Source organism: Phaenicophaeus curvirostris, chromosome 18, assembly GCF_032191515.1.
Source record: "Phaenicophaeus curvirostris isolate KB17595 chromosome 18, BPBGC_Pcur_1.0, whole genome shotgun sequence".
Classification (NCBI taxonomy): Eukaryota; Metazoa; Chordata; class Aves; order Cuculiformes; family Cuculidae; genus Phaenicophaeus; species Phaenicophaeus curvirostris.
In genome coordinates this window covers 15,808,583-15,824,515 of record NC_091409.1, presented here as the reverse complement: position 1 = coordinate 15,824,515, position 15,933 = coordinate 15,808,583, and the positions used below count along the sequence as shown (strand labels likewise).

Sequence of the window (15,933 nt, the reverse complement as noted above, 5' to 3'; positions counted from 1 at the left end):
CCTCTTGATCCACAATAAAAGTCAGTCAACTTCAATTTATTCAAAAGTATCAGAATGACAAATTGTTCAGGGAAGCTTTCCACATTTGTTGTCGCACTCTAAAACTCTCTGCTGGAACAAGACTCTGAAATACAGGTTTATGTAGAATATTTCCATGTAAGCTTATCACCAGTTTTAGAAATTAAGGCATAGGTTAACTGTCAGAAGAGGAAAATAAAGAGAGGCCCTGGGAGGCTTTACAAGGGTCTAGGGGCCTTTATAAGGGCCCTGAGTGGCTCTAGAAGGGTCTGGGGTCCTTTAGAAGGGGCCTGGGAGGCTCTTGAAGGGTCTGGATGTTTTTAGAAGGGTCCAGAGGGGCTCTAGAAGGGTCTGGGGGCCTTTAGATGGGAATTATTGGGCCCTAGAATGGTTTGGGGGGCTTTAGAACGGCATTGAAGAGCTCTAGAAGGATCTGGGAAGCTTTAGAAGGGCCTGTGTGGGCTCTAGAATGGTCTGGGATCCTTTAGAAGGGCTCTGGAGTGCTCTAGAAGGGTCTGGGGGCTTTAAGAAGGGACATAAGTGGCTCTAGAAGGGTCTGGAGGCTTTTAGAAGGGCTCTGGGGGGCTCTAGAATGGTTTGGGGGCCTTTAGAAAGGCACTGAGCGGCTCTAGAAGGATCTGGCAGGCTTTACAAGGGCCCTGGGGGTCTCTAGAATGGTCTGGGGTCCTTTAGAAGGGCTTTGGATTGCTGTAGAAGGGTCTGCGGTCATTTAGAAGGGCCCTGGGGGGCTCTAGAAGGGTCTGGGGTCCTTAAGAAGGGCTCTGGGGGGATCTAGAAGTGTCTGGGGGCCTTTAGAACAGCTCTGGGGGGTCTAGAAGGGTCTAGGTGCTTTTAGAATGGACGTGAGAGGCTCTGGAAGGATGGGGGGGCCTTTAGATGGGTCCAGAGGGGCTCTAGAAGGGTCTGGGGTCCTTTAGATGGGTCCTGGGGGCCTCTAGAAGATTCTGAGGGCCTTTTGAAGGGCACAGGGGGGATCTAGAACGGTCATGGGGCCTTTAGAAGGGCTCTGAGGGGCTCTGGAATGGTGTGGGGGCCTTTAGAGTGTCCCTAGGAGGCTCTAGAAAGGTCTGGGGGCTTTTAGAAGGGCCCTGGAGGAGCTCTAGAAGGGTCTGGGTGCCTCTAGAAGGGCCCTGGGGGGGCTCTCGAAGGGTCTGGGTGCCTTTAGAAGGGCTCTGGGTGGCTCTAGAAGGGTCTGGGTTCATTTAGAAGGGCCCTGGGGGGGGGCTGTAGAAAATATTCTGGGGGCCTTTAGAGGGTCCCTGGGAGGCTCTAGAAGGGTCTGGGGTCTTTTAGAAGCAACATGATTGGCTCTAGAAGGGACTGGAGGCCTTAAGAAGGGTCTAGAGGCGCTCTAGAATGGTCTGGGGTCCTTCAGACAGGCTTAGGAAGGCTCTAGAATAGTCTGGAGGCCTTTAGAATGGCCCTGGGGGGCTCTAGAAGGGTCTGGGAGCTTTAAAAGGGTCCAGATTGGCTCTAGAAGGGTCTGGGGGCCTTTAGATTGGCCCTGTGGGGCTCTAGAAGGGTCTGGGGGTATATAGATGGGCCCTGGGGGGCTCTAGAAGGGTCTGGGTGCCTTTAGAAGGGCCCTGGGAGGTTCTGGAAGGGTCCAGGTGCATTTAGAAGTGCGCTGAGTGGCTCTAGAATGGTCTAGGGTCTTTAGAAGAGTCATGAGTGGCTCTAGAAGGGTCTGGGGGCCTTCAGAAGTGTGTTGAGGGGCTCTGGAAGCGTCTGGTGGCCTTTAGAAAGGCCCTGAGGAGCTGTAGATGGGTCTGGGGGCCTTTAGAAGTGCCCTGGGTGGCTCTAGAAGGGTCTGGGGGAATTTAGCAGGGCCCTGGGGGGCTCTAGAAGGGTCTGGGGGCATTTAGAAGGACCCTGGGGGCCCGAGAAAGGTCTGTGATCATTTATAAGGGCCTTTGGGGACTCTGGAAGGGTCTGGGGGCATTTAGAAGGGCCTGTGGGGGCTCTAGATGGGTCTGGAGGCCTTTAGAACGGCCTGTGGGTGCTCTAGAAGGGTCTGGGGCCCATTAGAAGGGCCTTGAGAGGCTCTAGAAGGGTCTGGGGTCTCTTCGAAGGGGCATGAGTGGCTCTAGAACGGTCTGGGGGCCCGTCAAAGAAACGTCAGGGGCTCTAGAAGGGTGTGGGGGCCTTTAGAAGAGCCCTGAGAGGCTCTAGAACGGTCTGGGGGCCCGTCAAAGAAACGGCTCTGGAAGTCAGGGGCTCTGGAAGGGTCTGGGTGTGTTTAGAAGGGGCCTTGGGAGCTCTAGAATGGTCTGGGGGCCTTTAGAAGGGCTCAGGGGGGGCTCTAGAAGGGTCTGGCAGCCTTTAGAATGGCCCTGGGAGGCTCTGGAAGGCTCTGTGGGCCTTTAGAAGGGCCCTGGGGGGCTCTAGAAGAGTCTTGGGGGCCTTTAGAAAAGCCCTTTGTGGCTCTAGAAGGGTCTGGGGGCTTTTAGAAGGGACATGAAGGGCTTTAGAAGGGTCTGGGGGCCTTTAGAACAGCTCTGGGGGGCTCTAGAAGGGTCTAGGGGCATTTAGAAGGGACGTGAGGGGCTCTGGAAAGATTGGGAGGCCTTTAGAAGGGCCCTGGTGGGCTCTAGAAGAGTCTGGGGGCCTTTAGAAGACCTCTGGGGGCCTCTAGAAGGGTCTGGGTGCCTTTAGAAGGGCTCTGGGAGGCTCTTGAAGGGTATGGATGTGAGCATCTCTCCCCAAACTCCACACTTGACCTCCCGTTTATGTCACCAAATACGCAGGGAAGAGGCAAGTCCCGAGCTTGGGAGGTCCGGGGCAGGGTGTGCTACGATGGGTGCTTGGGGAGGGATGTGGCAGCAGCTGGGGCAGGGCTGTGAGGTCACAGACCCCACGGTGCCACACTGGGATGGGCAGGGCTGTGAGGTCACAGACCCCACGGTGCCACACTGGGATGGGCAGGGCTGTGCCGTGTCACGGGCACCGCTCCGGCAGTGCCAGCAGCAGTGTTGGCAGCATGGTGCAGGCACGGGGGGCCATGGCCCCAGCTCGCCTCCTTATCCTCCTCCTCCTGGTGTCCCTGGAAACGCGGGTTGTCCAGGCTGCCCCGTGGCGAGCACGACCATCAGGTGGGTGGGCAGGGGCTGGCACCCAGCCCTGGGCAGCAGGCGCCGTGCCTAGCGCTGCTCAAGGGGCAGCAGGGCTGGGAGAGCAGCAGAGCCGGCTGGGCTGGGTGAGCCTTGGCAGCTCCACTGCATGTCCTGGGGAACGAAACTGAGGACAGCACCTCATGGAAACCTGTGGGATTCCAGCTGTGGCAGAGGCAAAAGCCGCCCGGCTGCTCAGCCCGACCTGGGAGCATCGGGGGGGCCCCCAAAGGTGTCGGGGTCGCTGCACTGAGCGGGCACCGAGGGGTTTGTGCTCTGCTCTCAACACATTTCCCATCCTACATTCTTGGCCAGCACTCTGACGTGCGGAGGAGCAGAGGGGAAGGGGTCGGCTGTGCTGTGCCCTGGGAAGCTCTTTGCCGGCCTCTCCCACCCTTCACTGCTTCCCTTGCCGGCTGCAGAGCTGGCTGGGGCTGAAGTTAGAGCTGGTGTGAGTTCCGGGTGGTCCTTTCTCCTGACAGCTCCCCGCCTGGTTTATGTTGGATCAGCACGGTCCAGGCAGCCAGGAACTGTCTGTGCGATGCCCCAGAGTGGAAGGGAGGGACGAAGGCTTGAACTGCATTCACCGCCATTCTGATTGGAAGTAGATTGAGATATTTCATGGAGCTGCTCTCTTCTGTTTGTTTATAGACGTGGCTGGAGGCAACGGATCTCCAGCTTCCCAGCTGGGTCCCGGAGCTGAGCTGCAGGAAGATCGCATGGGTACGTCAGCTTTGGACCTCCTTCGGGAGCTGCCAGCTCAAAGCCCGCACGGGAGCAAGGCTGCTCTTGCAGGTGTGAGAACACAGACCTGCATCGCGTGTGCCACCCCATTGCACGATCCCCTCATGTCCTGCTGTTGAGCTGTGACAGGGTGATCACCGTGTTTGATGGAAACACCATGGGTGTTTGGGTGCAGGTGTGGCTCCAGCTCCAACTTCTCAGCCTGATCCCGCACTGGAGCCCACCTGGCGTCCCAGGAGCGGTCGGCGTTCTGGGCTGAATGCGCAGACCAAGTGCTCATTGTCAAGATTTTGTTAGTGAGAAATTTAACTGGATACTTTCTGTTAAGGGTTTGAAAGAGCAAAGGATAACACCAAAGCAAGGAAGTCTTCCCAGCTTCCATCAGACCTCCTGAAGGAAATCCTGGAAGAGCTGGAGAAAGCAGAACCTGGTGGGTATATTGCCCCCTTAGCCAGAGCACTTGGGAAGGCTTTACAGACTCTTACGGACAAGGCAGACCCTGCGGCAGCAGGAAGTGACTGACCGGAGCCTCGCTGCGCCAGCGTGCACTGTCACACCTGCAGGCGCTGCTGGGCCGCAGGGATGGTCCAGAGTCTCTGCTGCAGTTTTGGTCCTAGCTGAGCCCAGCACAGCTGCTGCCCCTGGCCAAAGCTGTTCTGGGTAGACACTGGCATCCAGCCGGCAGGAGCTGTGGGTGCTCAGGCCACGCTGAGAGTGCCCAGGGTGGCAGAGAGGACACGCAGGCAGCTTGGGGTCAGCGACACTGGCAGACTTTGCCAGGGCTGCAGGCGCGTGCTGGCCTGGTCCACCCCTGTTGTTCTCCTTGGTGTCTGAGGACTCTGGGTGACACCCTGGGGACAGGGACAGATAGAAGCTGGACATCCAGCTTGAGGCCACACAGCTCACTCAGAAGCAGCAAACACAGAGGGCTGTGGATTCAGTCTCTGGCGGCTTCACTCTCTGTTCCCGGCTATGTTTTAGATAACTTGGCTGTGGTTTCCCTTTGGCTTTGAGGGTCTGTGGGCTCTTTGCTTCCACTGGTGAAAGTGCCCAAGACATGGTGACCAGAGCTTGGGGTTCAGTTCACTGTGTGTGTCTGTGACCCTTCCTGTGGGACGGAGGTGGCAGGATGGGATGTGCTTCTCCACAGGGCTCTCTCCCAGCTGAACTAGGTAGCCTGATCTAGTGGGAGGTGTCCCTGCCCATCATAGGGGTGTTGGGACTAGATGATCTTCAAGGTGCCTTCCAACCCAAACTATTCTATGGTTCTATGGTTCTATGATTCTATGAGTCTATGAAGTGGCTGCAGCATCTCCCTGTCCCCTCTGAAGGAAGGCATCATCTTAAGGTTTACCAAAGATGCACTAAGTGTGATAAGAAGGTCCCATGCAATCTCCTAGTCTCCTGTCAGCTCAGGTATTGCTGCCTACGGGAACGCTGGGAAGTGCCAAGCACTTGAATTTTCCTCCGTGAATGACACCTTGTTTGGACTGGTGATGAGGTGCAGCCCCAAAAGCCCAAGCTTTGTTTCCAAGCCTTATTGCTGTCTTTGGCCTCCTGAAGTTATTGCATTCCTGATGAAGAATGGTTACTACCAATTAAACCGACCCTCTGTCTTTCTGAAGGTACGGACGGTGGGACTGTGGACGAGGAGGCGCTTTGGGAAGGAGGCGTTCGGGCAGCACCGATCTCTGATGAAGAAACAGGGCCAATCCAGTCAACAGGCGCACCAGGTAGTTGCTGTCCCTCGGTCACCCAGCGCCATCTGTCAGCATCCCTGTGGGTCCACAGGCTCTTCCCCTGGTGCCGCTGCCTCACACCGTTAGCACGGAGCAGCTGTTCTCAAAGAAGCCTGGAGTGGCTCTCTGGGAAGGAGCGTCAGCTCTGGGGTGCAGAGTCATTGCCACCAGTTCACCAGAGCGATGCTCACTCGTAACCCCCTGCGGCTGCAGGACGTGCTCACCACCCACCACCCCCAGCTTCCAGGATGTCAGAACTTTGCTGTTTGGGGACGGAGGCCCATCCAAAGCATGTTGAGTAGGTGATGGGAAATGTGGCTCTTAATGGAATGCATCTCCTGCCAAACCTGCATCCCGGAGCTTGCGGGGAGTCACCCGAGGCACAACAGAGGAGAATCCCTGCTGTGAGCTGGGATCCAAAGGGATGAACAGACAGACTGGAGACAGCTTAGAGGGAAAATGGGATTATGGCCATCCCAAAGCTGGGGGAGAAAGAGAGGCTCCAGAGTGCTCCGATTTGCCAAGGCTTTGGCTATTTCCTTTGTTACTGCTGAAACCAAGGAAATCTTGCAGCCCCGGGATGTTCAGTGTGTCAGAGATGCCGACAAAGTGAGAAAGAACGTTTCCTGGCAATGCCAGACCTCCTGCACCATCGCCAGCAGCGAGCAGGACATACTGACTCCAGAATTGTTCCTCCAGGTGAGGATGGTGACAAAAACTCGAAGACTGTGGCTCTGAAAGGTTTCTGGAGCTACTGCTCAGAAGGCATTGCAGCAGTCCTGGGCTGCATGCTGCTGGGGATGGTGTTTTGCTGCGTGTGCCGCCTGTGGAGGAAGAGGAGACGGTGAGTTGCTGGGACGGAGATTTGCCAAACTTGTGTATCAGACGGGGTTTCCTGACCAAGAGGCGTTCAGAGGCCAGGGGTTCTGCAGTGCCCAGTCAGTTACTGGGCAGGCTCTGCTGACATCTCTGTCCGGGTGGTGAGGGCTGAGAGGAGATGAGCCATGGGCAGGTGAGCAGAGCCCCAGCCTAGGGGGGCAGGGCGCCCTGTTTTCTGCACAGAGCTCCCCATCCCCTCAGCTCCCATGTGCACCTTGATACCCACATCCCACGGTGTTCCCAGCGCGGCCCAGTGCCCTCGCACTGGCTCAGCACTGCAGCCGGGCCTCAGCGACTTCTTCTCTGCACAGGAACCGCTCCAGAGCCTCGTGAATCCATGCCGACCCCAGCAGCTGCCCCTTGCTCCCGGCCAGCCGTCCTGTGCATCCCAGCACCCACTAGAGCCAGAGCCAGCGCCAGCAGCCACCTCCATGCCTGGAAAACCAGCCTGCCTGTCCTGGAGCCCCACAGAACCAGCCCAGCGCCCTTTCAGCCCCCTGCCCCCATCCCAGTGCCCTGATCCTCCTGGCCAGGACAGGCTGGGGTGTGGAGAGAGATTCCTGATGGATGGCTTCAGGGGTAGCAGGTATTGCTAACCACCCGCAGAGCAAGAAATACAGAGCAGCAGTGCCAGTGTCCGAGTCAGAGTGGCAGCAGACCCAGGAACTCCCCAGTTCTGGGCTGAGCTCCTTCTTGGGGTATGCAGGGACGTGGGTGCCCACAGTGTCAGCAGGCAGGGAACCAGGCAGGGGAGCCGCTGACATGAAAGACGAGAGGTTGGACCCTAGAAAGGAGTCTTTCAACCCTAGAATCAAAGCTTTGGACCCTAAAACTGAAACTCTGAGCCGTAAAAAGCGATTTGGAGCAGAGAAGGGAGGGTTTGGACACACAAGATGTGGCTTGGACCGTAAAAAGGGCTCCCTGAGAGGAGATCTGTGTTCCTCACCTGCAGCACCCCTGTCCCTGTCTCTGTCCCTTTCCATGTTCCTGTCCCTGCTGTCCCCTGCACTCTAACACAAACTCAAACAGTGAGCCTCCATCAGAAAACAAAATCTATAATAAAACTTGATATAAGCAAGCCTCTTGATCCACAATAAAAGTCAGTCAACTTCAATTTATTCAAAAGTATCAGAATGACAAATTGTTCAGGGAAGCTTTCCACATTTGTTGTCGCACTCTAAAACTCTCTGCTGGAACAAGACTCTGAAATACAGGTTTATGTAGAATATTTCCATGTAAGCTTATCACCAGTTTTAGAAATTAAGGCATAGGTTAACTGTCAGAAGAGGAAAATAAAGAGAGGCCCTGGGAGGCTTTACAAGGGTCTAGGGGCCTTTATAAGGGCCCTGAGTGGCTCTAGAAGGGTCTGGGGTCCTTTAGAAGGGGCCTGGGAGGCTCTTGAAGGGTCTGGATGTTTTTAGAAGGGTCCAGAGGGGCTCTAGAAGGGTCTGGGGGCCTTTAGATGGGAATTATTGGGCCCTAGAATGGTTTGGGGGGCTTTAGAACGGCATTGAAGAGCTCTAGAAGGATCTGGGAAGCTTTAGAAGGGCCTGTGTGGGCTCTAGAATGGTCTGGGATCCTTTAGAAGGGCTCTGGAGTGCTCTAGAAGGGTCTGGGGGCTTTAAGAAGGGACATAAGTGGCTCTAGAAGGGTCTGGAGGCTTTTAGAAGGGCTCTGGGGGGCTCTAGAATGGTTTGGGGGCCTTTAGAAAGGCACTGAGCGGCTCTAGAAGGATCTGGCAGGCTTTACAAGGGCCCTGGGGGTCTCTAGAATGGTCTGGGGTCCTTTAGAAGGGCTTTGGATTGCTGTAGAAGGGTCTGCGGTCATTTAGAAGGGCCCTGGGGGGCTCTAGAAGGGTCTGGGGTCCTTAAGAAGGGCTCTGGGGGGATCTAGAAGTGTCTGGGGGCCTTTAGAACAGCTCTGGGGGGTCTAGAAGGGTCTAGGTGCTTTTAGAATGGACGTGAGGGGCTCTGGAAGGATGGGGGGGCCTTTAGATGGGTCCAGAGGGGCTCTAGAAGGGTCTGGGGTCCTTTAGATAGGTCCTGGGGGCCTCTAGAAGATTCTGAGGGCCTTTTGAAGGGCACAGGGGGGATCTAGAACGGTCATGGGGCCTTTAGAAGGGCTCTGAGGGGCTCTGGAATGGTGTGGGGGCCTTTAGAAGGGCTCTGTGGGGCTCTAGAAGGGTCTGGGGGCCTTTAGAGTGTCCCTAGGAGGCTCTAGAAAGGTCTGGGGGCTTTTAGAAGGGACATGAGGGGCTGTAGAATCATCTGGAGGCATTAAGAAGGGTTAAGAGGCACTCTAGAAGGGTCTGGGGGCATTTAGAAGGGCCCTGGAGGAGCTCTAGAAGGGTCTGGGTGCCTCTAGAAGGGCCCTGGGGGGGCTCTCAAAGGGTCTGGGCGCCTTTAGAAGGGCTCTGGGTGGCTCTAGAAGGGTCTGGGTTCATTTAGAAGGGCCCTGGGGGGGGGCTGTAGAAAATATTCTGGGGGCTTTTAGAGGGTCCCTGGGAGGCTCTAGAAGGGTCTGGGGTCTTTTAGAAGCAACATGATTGGCTCTAGAAGGGACTGGAGGCCTTAAGAAGGGTCTAGAGGCGCTCTAGAATGGTCTGGGGTCCTTCAGACAGGCTTAGGAAGGCTCTAGAATAGTCTGGAGGCCTTTAGAATGGCCCTGGGGGGCTCTAGAAGGGTCTGGGAGCTTTAAAAGGGTCCAGATTGGCTCTAGAAGGGTCTGGGGGCCTTTAGATAGGCCCTGTGGGGCTCTAGAAGGGTCTGGGGGTATATAGATGGGCCCTGGGGGGCTCTAGAAGGGTCTGGGTGCCTTTAGAAGGGCCCTGGGAGGTTCTGGAAGGGTCCGGGTGCATTTAGAAGTGCGCTGAGTGGCTCTAGAATGGTCTAGGGTCTTTAGAAGAGTCATGAGTGGCTCTAGAAGGGTCTGGGGGCCTTCAGAAGTGTGTTGAGGGGCTCTGGAAGCGTCTGGTGGCCTTTAGAAAGGCCCTGAGGAGCTGTAGATGGGTCTGGGGGCCTTTAGAAGTGCCCTGGGTGGCTCTAGAAGGGTCTGGGGGAATTTAGCAGGGCCCTGGGGGGCTCTAGAAGGGTCTGGGGGCATTTAGAAGGGCCTTGGGGGCCCGAGAAAGGTCTGTGATCATTTATAAGGGCCTTTGGGGACTCTGGAAGGGTCTGGGGTCATTTAGAAGGGCCTGTGGGGGCTCTAGATGGGTCTGGAGGCCTTTAGAACGGCCTGTGGGTGCTCTAGAAGGGTCTGGGGCCCATTAGAAGGGCCTTGAGAGGCTCTAGAAGGGTCTGGGGTCTCTTCGAAGGGGCATGAGTGGCTCTAGAACGGTCTGGGGGCCCGTCAAAGAAACGTCAGGGGCTCTAGAAGGGTGTGGGGGCCTTTAGAAGAGCCCTGAGAGGCTCTAGAACGGTCTGGGGGCCCGTCAAAGAAACGGCTCTGGAAGTCAGGGGCTCTGGAAGGGTCTGGGTGTGTTTAGAAGGGGCCTTGGGGGCTCTAGAATGGTCTGGGGGTCTTTAGAAGGGCTCAGGGGGGGCTCTAGAAGGGTCTGGCAGCCTTTAGAATGGCCCTGGGAGGCTCTGGAAGGCTCTGAGGGCCTTTAGAAGGGCCCTGGGGGGCTCTAGAAGAGTCTTGGGGGCCTTTAGAAAAGCCCTTTGTGGCTCTAGAAGGGTCTGGGGGCTTTTAGAAGGGACATGAAGGGCTTTAGAAGGGTCTGGGGGCCTTTAGAACAGCTCTGGGGGGCTCTAGAAGGGTCTAGGGGCATTTAGAAGGGACGTGAGGGGCTCTGGAAAGATTGGGAGGCCTTTAGAAGGGCCCTGGTGGGCTCTAGAAGAGTCTGGGGGCCTTTAGAAGACCTCTGGGGGCCTCTAGAAGGGTCTGGGTGCCTTTAGAAGGGCTCTGGGAGGCTCTTGAAGGGTATGGATGTGAGCATCTCTCCCCAAACTCCACACTTGACCTCCCGTTTATGTCACCAAATACGCAGGGAAGAGGCAAGTCCCAAGCTTGGGAGGTCCGGGGCAGGGTGTGCTACGATGGGTGCTTGGGGAGGGATGTGGCAGCAGCTGGGGCAGGGCTGTGAGGTCACAGACCCCACGGTGCCACACTGGGATGGGCAGGGCTGTGAGGTCACAGACCCCACGGTGCCACACTGGGATGGGCAGGGCTGTGCCGTGTCACGGGCACCGCTCCGGCAGTGCCAGCAGCAGTGTTGGCAGCATGGTGCAGGCACGGGGGGCCATGGCCCCAGCTCGCCTCCTTATCCTCCTCCTCCTGGTGTCCCTGGAAACGCGGGTTGTCCAGGCTGCCCCGTGGCGAGCACGACCATCAGGTGGGTGGGCAGGGGCTGGCACCCAGCCCTGGGCAGCAGGCGCCGTGCCTAGCGCTGCTCAAGGGGCAGCAGGGCTGGGAGAGCAGCAGAGCCGGCTGGGCTGGGTGAGCCTTGGCAGCTCCACTGCATGTCCTGGGGAACGAAACTGAGGACAGCACCTCATGGAAACCTGTGGGATTCCAGCTGTGGCAGAGGCAAAAGCCGCCCGGCTGCTCAGCCCGACCTGGGAGCATCGGGGGGGCCCCCAAAGGTGTCGGGGTCGCTGCACTGAGCGGGCACCGAGGGGTTTGTGCTCTGCTCTCAGCACATTTCCCATCCTACGTTCTTGGCCAGCACTCTGACGTGCGGAGGAGCAGAGGGGAAGGGGTCGGCTGTGCTGTGCCCTGGGAAGCTCTTTGCCGGCCTCTCCCACCCTTCACTGCTTCCCTTGCCGGCTGCAGAGCTGGCTGGGGCTGAAGTTAGAGCTGGTGTGAGTTCCGGGTGGTCCTTTCTCCTGACAGCTCCCCGCCTGGTTTATGTTGGATCAGCACGGTCCAGGCAGCCAGGAACCGTCTGTGCGATGCCCCAGAGGGGAAGGGAGGGACGAAGGCTTGAACTGCATTCACCGCCATTCTGATTGGAAGTAGATTGAGATATTTCATGGAGCTGCTCTCTTCTGTTTGTTTATAGACGTGGCTGGAGGCAACGGATCTCCAGCTTCCCAGCTGGGTCCCGGAGCTGAGCTGCAGGAAGATCGCATGGGTACGTCAGCTTTGGACCTCCTTCGGGAGCTGCCAGCTCAAAGCCCGCACGGGAGCAAGGCTGCTCTTGCAGATGTGAGAACACAGACCTGCATCGCGTGTGCCACCCCATTGCACGATCCCCTCATGTCCTGCTGTTGAGCTGTGACAGGGTGATCACCGTGTTTGATGGAAACACCATGGGTGTTTGGGTGCAGGTGTGGCTCCAGCTCCAACTTCTCAGCCTGATCCCGCACTGGAGCCCACCTGGCGTCCCAGGAGCGGTTGGCGTTCTGGGCTGAATGTGCAGACCAAGTGCTCATTGTCAAGATTTTGTTAGTGAGAAATTTAACTGGATACTTTCTGTTAAGGGTTTGAAAGAGCAAAGGATAACACCAAAGCAAGGAAGTCTTCCCAGCTTCCATCAGACCTCCTGAAGGAAATCCTGGAAGAGCTGGAGAAAGCAGAACCTGGTGGGTATATTGCCCCCTTAGCCAGAGCACTTGGGAAGGCTTTACAGACTCTTACGGACAAGGCAGACCCTGCGGCAGCAGGAAGTGACTGACCGGAGCCTCGCTGCGCCAGCGTGCACTGTCACACCTGCAGGCGCTGCTGGGCCGCAGGGATGGTCCAGAGTCTCTGCTGCAGTTTTGGTCCTAGCTGAGCCCAGCACAGCTGCTGCCCCTGGCCAAAGCTGTTCTGGGTAGACACTGGCATCCAGCCGGCAGGAGCTGTGGGTGCTCAGGCCACGCTGAGAGTGCCCAGGGTGGCAGAGAGGACACGCAGGCAGCTTGGGGTCAGCGACACTGGCAGACTTTGCCAGGGCTGCAGGCGCGTGCTGGCCTGGTCCACCCCTGTTGTTCTCCTTGGTGTCTGAGGACTCTGGGTGACACCCTGGGGACAGGGACAGATAGAAGCTGGACATCCAGCTTGAGGCCACACAGCTCACTCAGAAGCAGCAAACACAGAGGGCTGTGGATTCAGTCTCTGGCGGCTTCACTCTCTGTTCCCGGCTATGTTTTAGATAACTTGGCTGTGGTTTCCCTTTGGCTTTGAGGGTCTGTGGGCTCTTTGCTTCCACTGGTGAAAGTGCCCAAGACATGGTGACCAGAGCTTGGGGTTCAGTTCACTGTGTGTGTCTGTGACCCTTCCTGTGGGACGGAGGTGGCAGGATGGGATGTGCTTCTCCACAGGGCTCTCTCCCAGCTGAACTAGGTAGCCTGATCTAGTGGGAGGTGTCCCTGCCCATCATAGGGGTGTTGGGACTAGATGATCTTCAAGGTGCCTTCCAACCCAAACTATTCTATGGTTCTATGGTTCTATGATTCTATGAGTCTATGAAGTGGCTGCAGCATCTCCCTGTCCCCTCTGAAGGAAGGCGTATACCATCACCTTAAGGTTTACCAAAGATGCACTAAGTGTGATAAGAAGGTCCCATGCAATCTCCTAGTCTCCTGTCAGCTCAGGTATTGCTGCCTACGGGAACGCTGGCAAGTGCCAAGCACTTGAATTTTCCTCCGTGAATGACACCTTGTTTGGACTGGTGATGAGGTGCAGCCCCAAAAGCCCAAGCTTTGTTTCCAAGCCTTATTGCTGTCTTTGGCCTCCTGAAGTTATTGCATTCCTGATGAAGAATGGTTACTACCAATTAAACCGACCCTCTGTCTTTCTGAAGGTACGGACGGTGGGACTGTGGACGAGGAGGCGCTTTGGGAAGGAGGCGTTCGGGCAGCACCGATCTCTGATGAAGAAACAGGGCCAATCCAGTCAACAGGCGCACCAGGTAATTGCTGTCCCTCGGTCACCCAGCGCCATCTGTCAGCATCCCTGTGGGTCCACAGGCTCTTCCCCTGGTGCCGCTGCCTCACACCGTTAGCACGGAGCAGCTGTTCTCAAAGAAGCCTGGAGTGGCTCTCTGGGAAGGAGCGTCAGCTCTGGGGTGCAGAGTCATTGCCACCAGTTCACCAGAGCGATGCTCACTCGTAACCCCCTGCGGCTGCAGGACGTGCTCACCACCCACCACCCCCAGCTTCCAGGATGTCAGAACTTTGCTGTTTGGGGACGGAGGCCCATCCAAAGCGTGTTGAGTAGGTGATGGGAAATGTGGCTCTTAATGGAATGCATCTCCTGCCAAACCTGCATCCCGGAGCTTGCGGGGAGTCACCCGAGGCACAACAGAGGAGAATCCCTGCTGTGAGCTGGGATCCAAAGGGATGAACAGACAGACTGGAGACAGCTTAGAGGGAAAATGGGATTATGGCCATCCCAAAGCTGGGGGAGAAAGAGAGGCTCCAGAGTGCTGCGATTTGCCAAGGCTTTGGCTATTTCCTTTGTTACTGCTGAAACCAAGGAAATCTTGCAGCCCCGGGATGTTCAGTGTGTCAGAGATGCCGACAAAGTGAGAAAGAACATTTCCTGGCAATGCCAGACCTCCTGCACCATCGCCAGCAGCGAGCAGGACATACTGACTCCAGAATTGTTCCTCCAGGTGAGGATGGTGACAAAAACTCGAAGACTGTGGCGCTGAAAGGTTTCTGGAGCTACTGCTCAGAAGGCATTGCAGCAGTCCTGGGCTGCATGCTGCTGGGGATGGTGTTTTGCTGCGTGTGCCGCCTGTGGAGGAAGAGGAGACGGTGAGTTGCTGGGACGGAGATTTGCCAAACTTGTGTATCAGACGGGGTTTCCTGACCAAGAGGCGTTCAGAGGCCAGGGGTTCTGCAGTGCCCAGTCAGTTACTGGGCAGGCTCTGCTGACATCTCTGTCCGGGTGGTGAGGGCTGAGAGGAGATGAGCCATGGGCAGGTGAGCAGAGCCCCAGCCTAGGGGGGCAGGGCGCCCCGTTTTCTGCACAGAGCTCCCCATCCCCTCAGCTCCCATGTGCACCTTGATACCCACATCCCACGGTGTTCCCAGCGCGGCCCAGTGCCCTCGCGCTGGCTCAGCACTGCAGCCGGGCCTCAGCGACCTCTTCTCTGCACAGGAACCGCTCCAGAGCCTCGTGAATCCATGCCGACCCCAGCAGCTGCCCCTTGCTCCCGGCCAGCCGTCCTGTGCATCCCAGCACCCACTAGAGCCAGAGCCAGCGCCAGCAGCCACCTCCATGCCTGGAAAACCAGCCTGCCTGTCCTGGAGCCCCACGGAACCAGCCCAGCGCCCTTTCAGCCCCCTGCCCCCATCCTAGTGCCCTGATCCTCCTGGCCAGGACAGGCTGGGGTGTGGAGAGAGATTCCTGATGGATGGCTTCAGGGGTAGCAGGTATTGCTAACCACCCGCAGAGCAAGAAATACAGAGCAGCAGTGCCAGTGTCCGAGTCAGAGTGGCAGCAGACCCAGGAACTCCCCAGTTCTGGGCTGAGCTCCTTCTTGGGGTATGCAGGGACGTGGGTGCCCGCAGTGTCAGCAGGCAGGGAACCGGGCAGGGGAGCCGCTGACACGAAAGACGAGAGGTTGGACCCTAGAAAGGAGTCTTTCAACCCTAGAATCAAAGCTTTGGACCCTAAAACTGAAAGTCTGAGCCGTAAAAAGCGATTTGGAGCAGAGAAGGGAGGGTTTGGACACACAAGATGTGGCTTGGACCGTAAAAAGGGCTCCCTGAGAGGAGATCTGTGTTCCTCACCTGCAGCACCCCTGTCCCTGTCTCTGTCCCTTTCCATGTTCCTGTCCCTGCTGTCCCCTGCACTCTAACACAAACTCAAACAGTGAGCCTCCATCAGAAAACAAAATCTATAATAAAACTTGATATAAGCAAGCCTCTTGATCCACAATAAAAGTCAGTCAACTTCAATTTATTCAAAAGTATCAGAATGACAAATTGTTCAGGGAAGCTTTCCACATTTGTTGTCGCACTCTAAAACTCTCTGCTGGAACAAGACTCTGAAATACAGGTTTATGTAGAATATTTCCATGTAAGCTTATCACCAGTTTTAGAAATTAAGGCATAGGTTAACTGTCAGAAGAGGAAAATAAAGAGAGGCCCTGGGAGGCTTTAGAAGGGTCTAGGGGCCTTTATAAGGGCCCTGAGTGGCTCTAGAAGGGTCTGGGGTCCTTTAGAAGGGGCCTGGGAGGCTCTTGAAGGGTCTGGATGTTTTTAGAAGGGTCCAGAGGGGCTCTAGAAGGGTCTGGGGGCCTTTAGATGGGAATTATTGGGCCCTAGAATGGTTTGGGGGGCTTTAGAACGGCATTGAAGAGCTCTAGAAGGATCTGGGAAGCTTTAGAAGGGCCTGTGTGGGCTCTAGAATGGTCTGGGATCCTTTAGAAGGGCTCTGGAGTGCTCTAGAAGGGTCTGGGGGCTTTAAGAAGGGCTCTGGGGGGCTCTAGAATGGTTTGGGGGCCTTTAGAAAGGCACTGAGCGGCTCTAGAAGGATCTGGCAGG

The 15,933-nt window shown here is 56.6% G+C and overlaps 1 protein-coding gene across 1 annotated transcript; it reads left to right on the top strand.

Annotated features, from left to right (window-relative positions):
* The first annotated feature begins 11,377 nt into the window (after window positions 1-11,377).
* LOC138728566 (anti-sigma-I factor RsgI2-like) lies at window positions 11,378-14,907 on the top strand. Its single transcript, XM_069872035.1, has 4 exons — window positions 11,378-11,585; window positions 11,935-12,036; window positions 13,239-13,346; window positions 14,543-14,907. The coding sequence occupies exons 1-4, from the start codon at window positions 11,582-11,584 to the stop codon at window positions 14,749-14,751; spliced, it is 423 nt and encodes a 140-aa protein (XP_069728136.1). The 5' UTR covers window positions 11,378-11,581; the 3' UTR covers window positions 14,752-14,907.
* The last annotated feature ends 1,026 nt before the right edge of the window (window positions 14,908-15,933 follow it).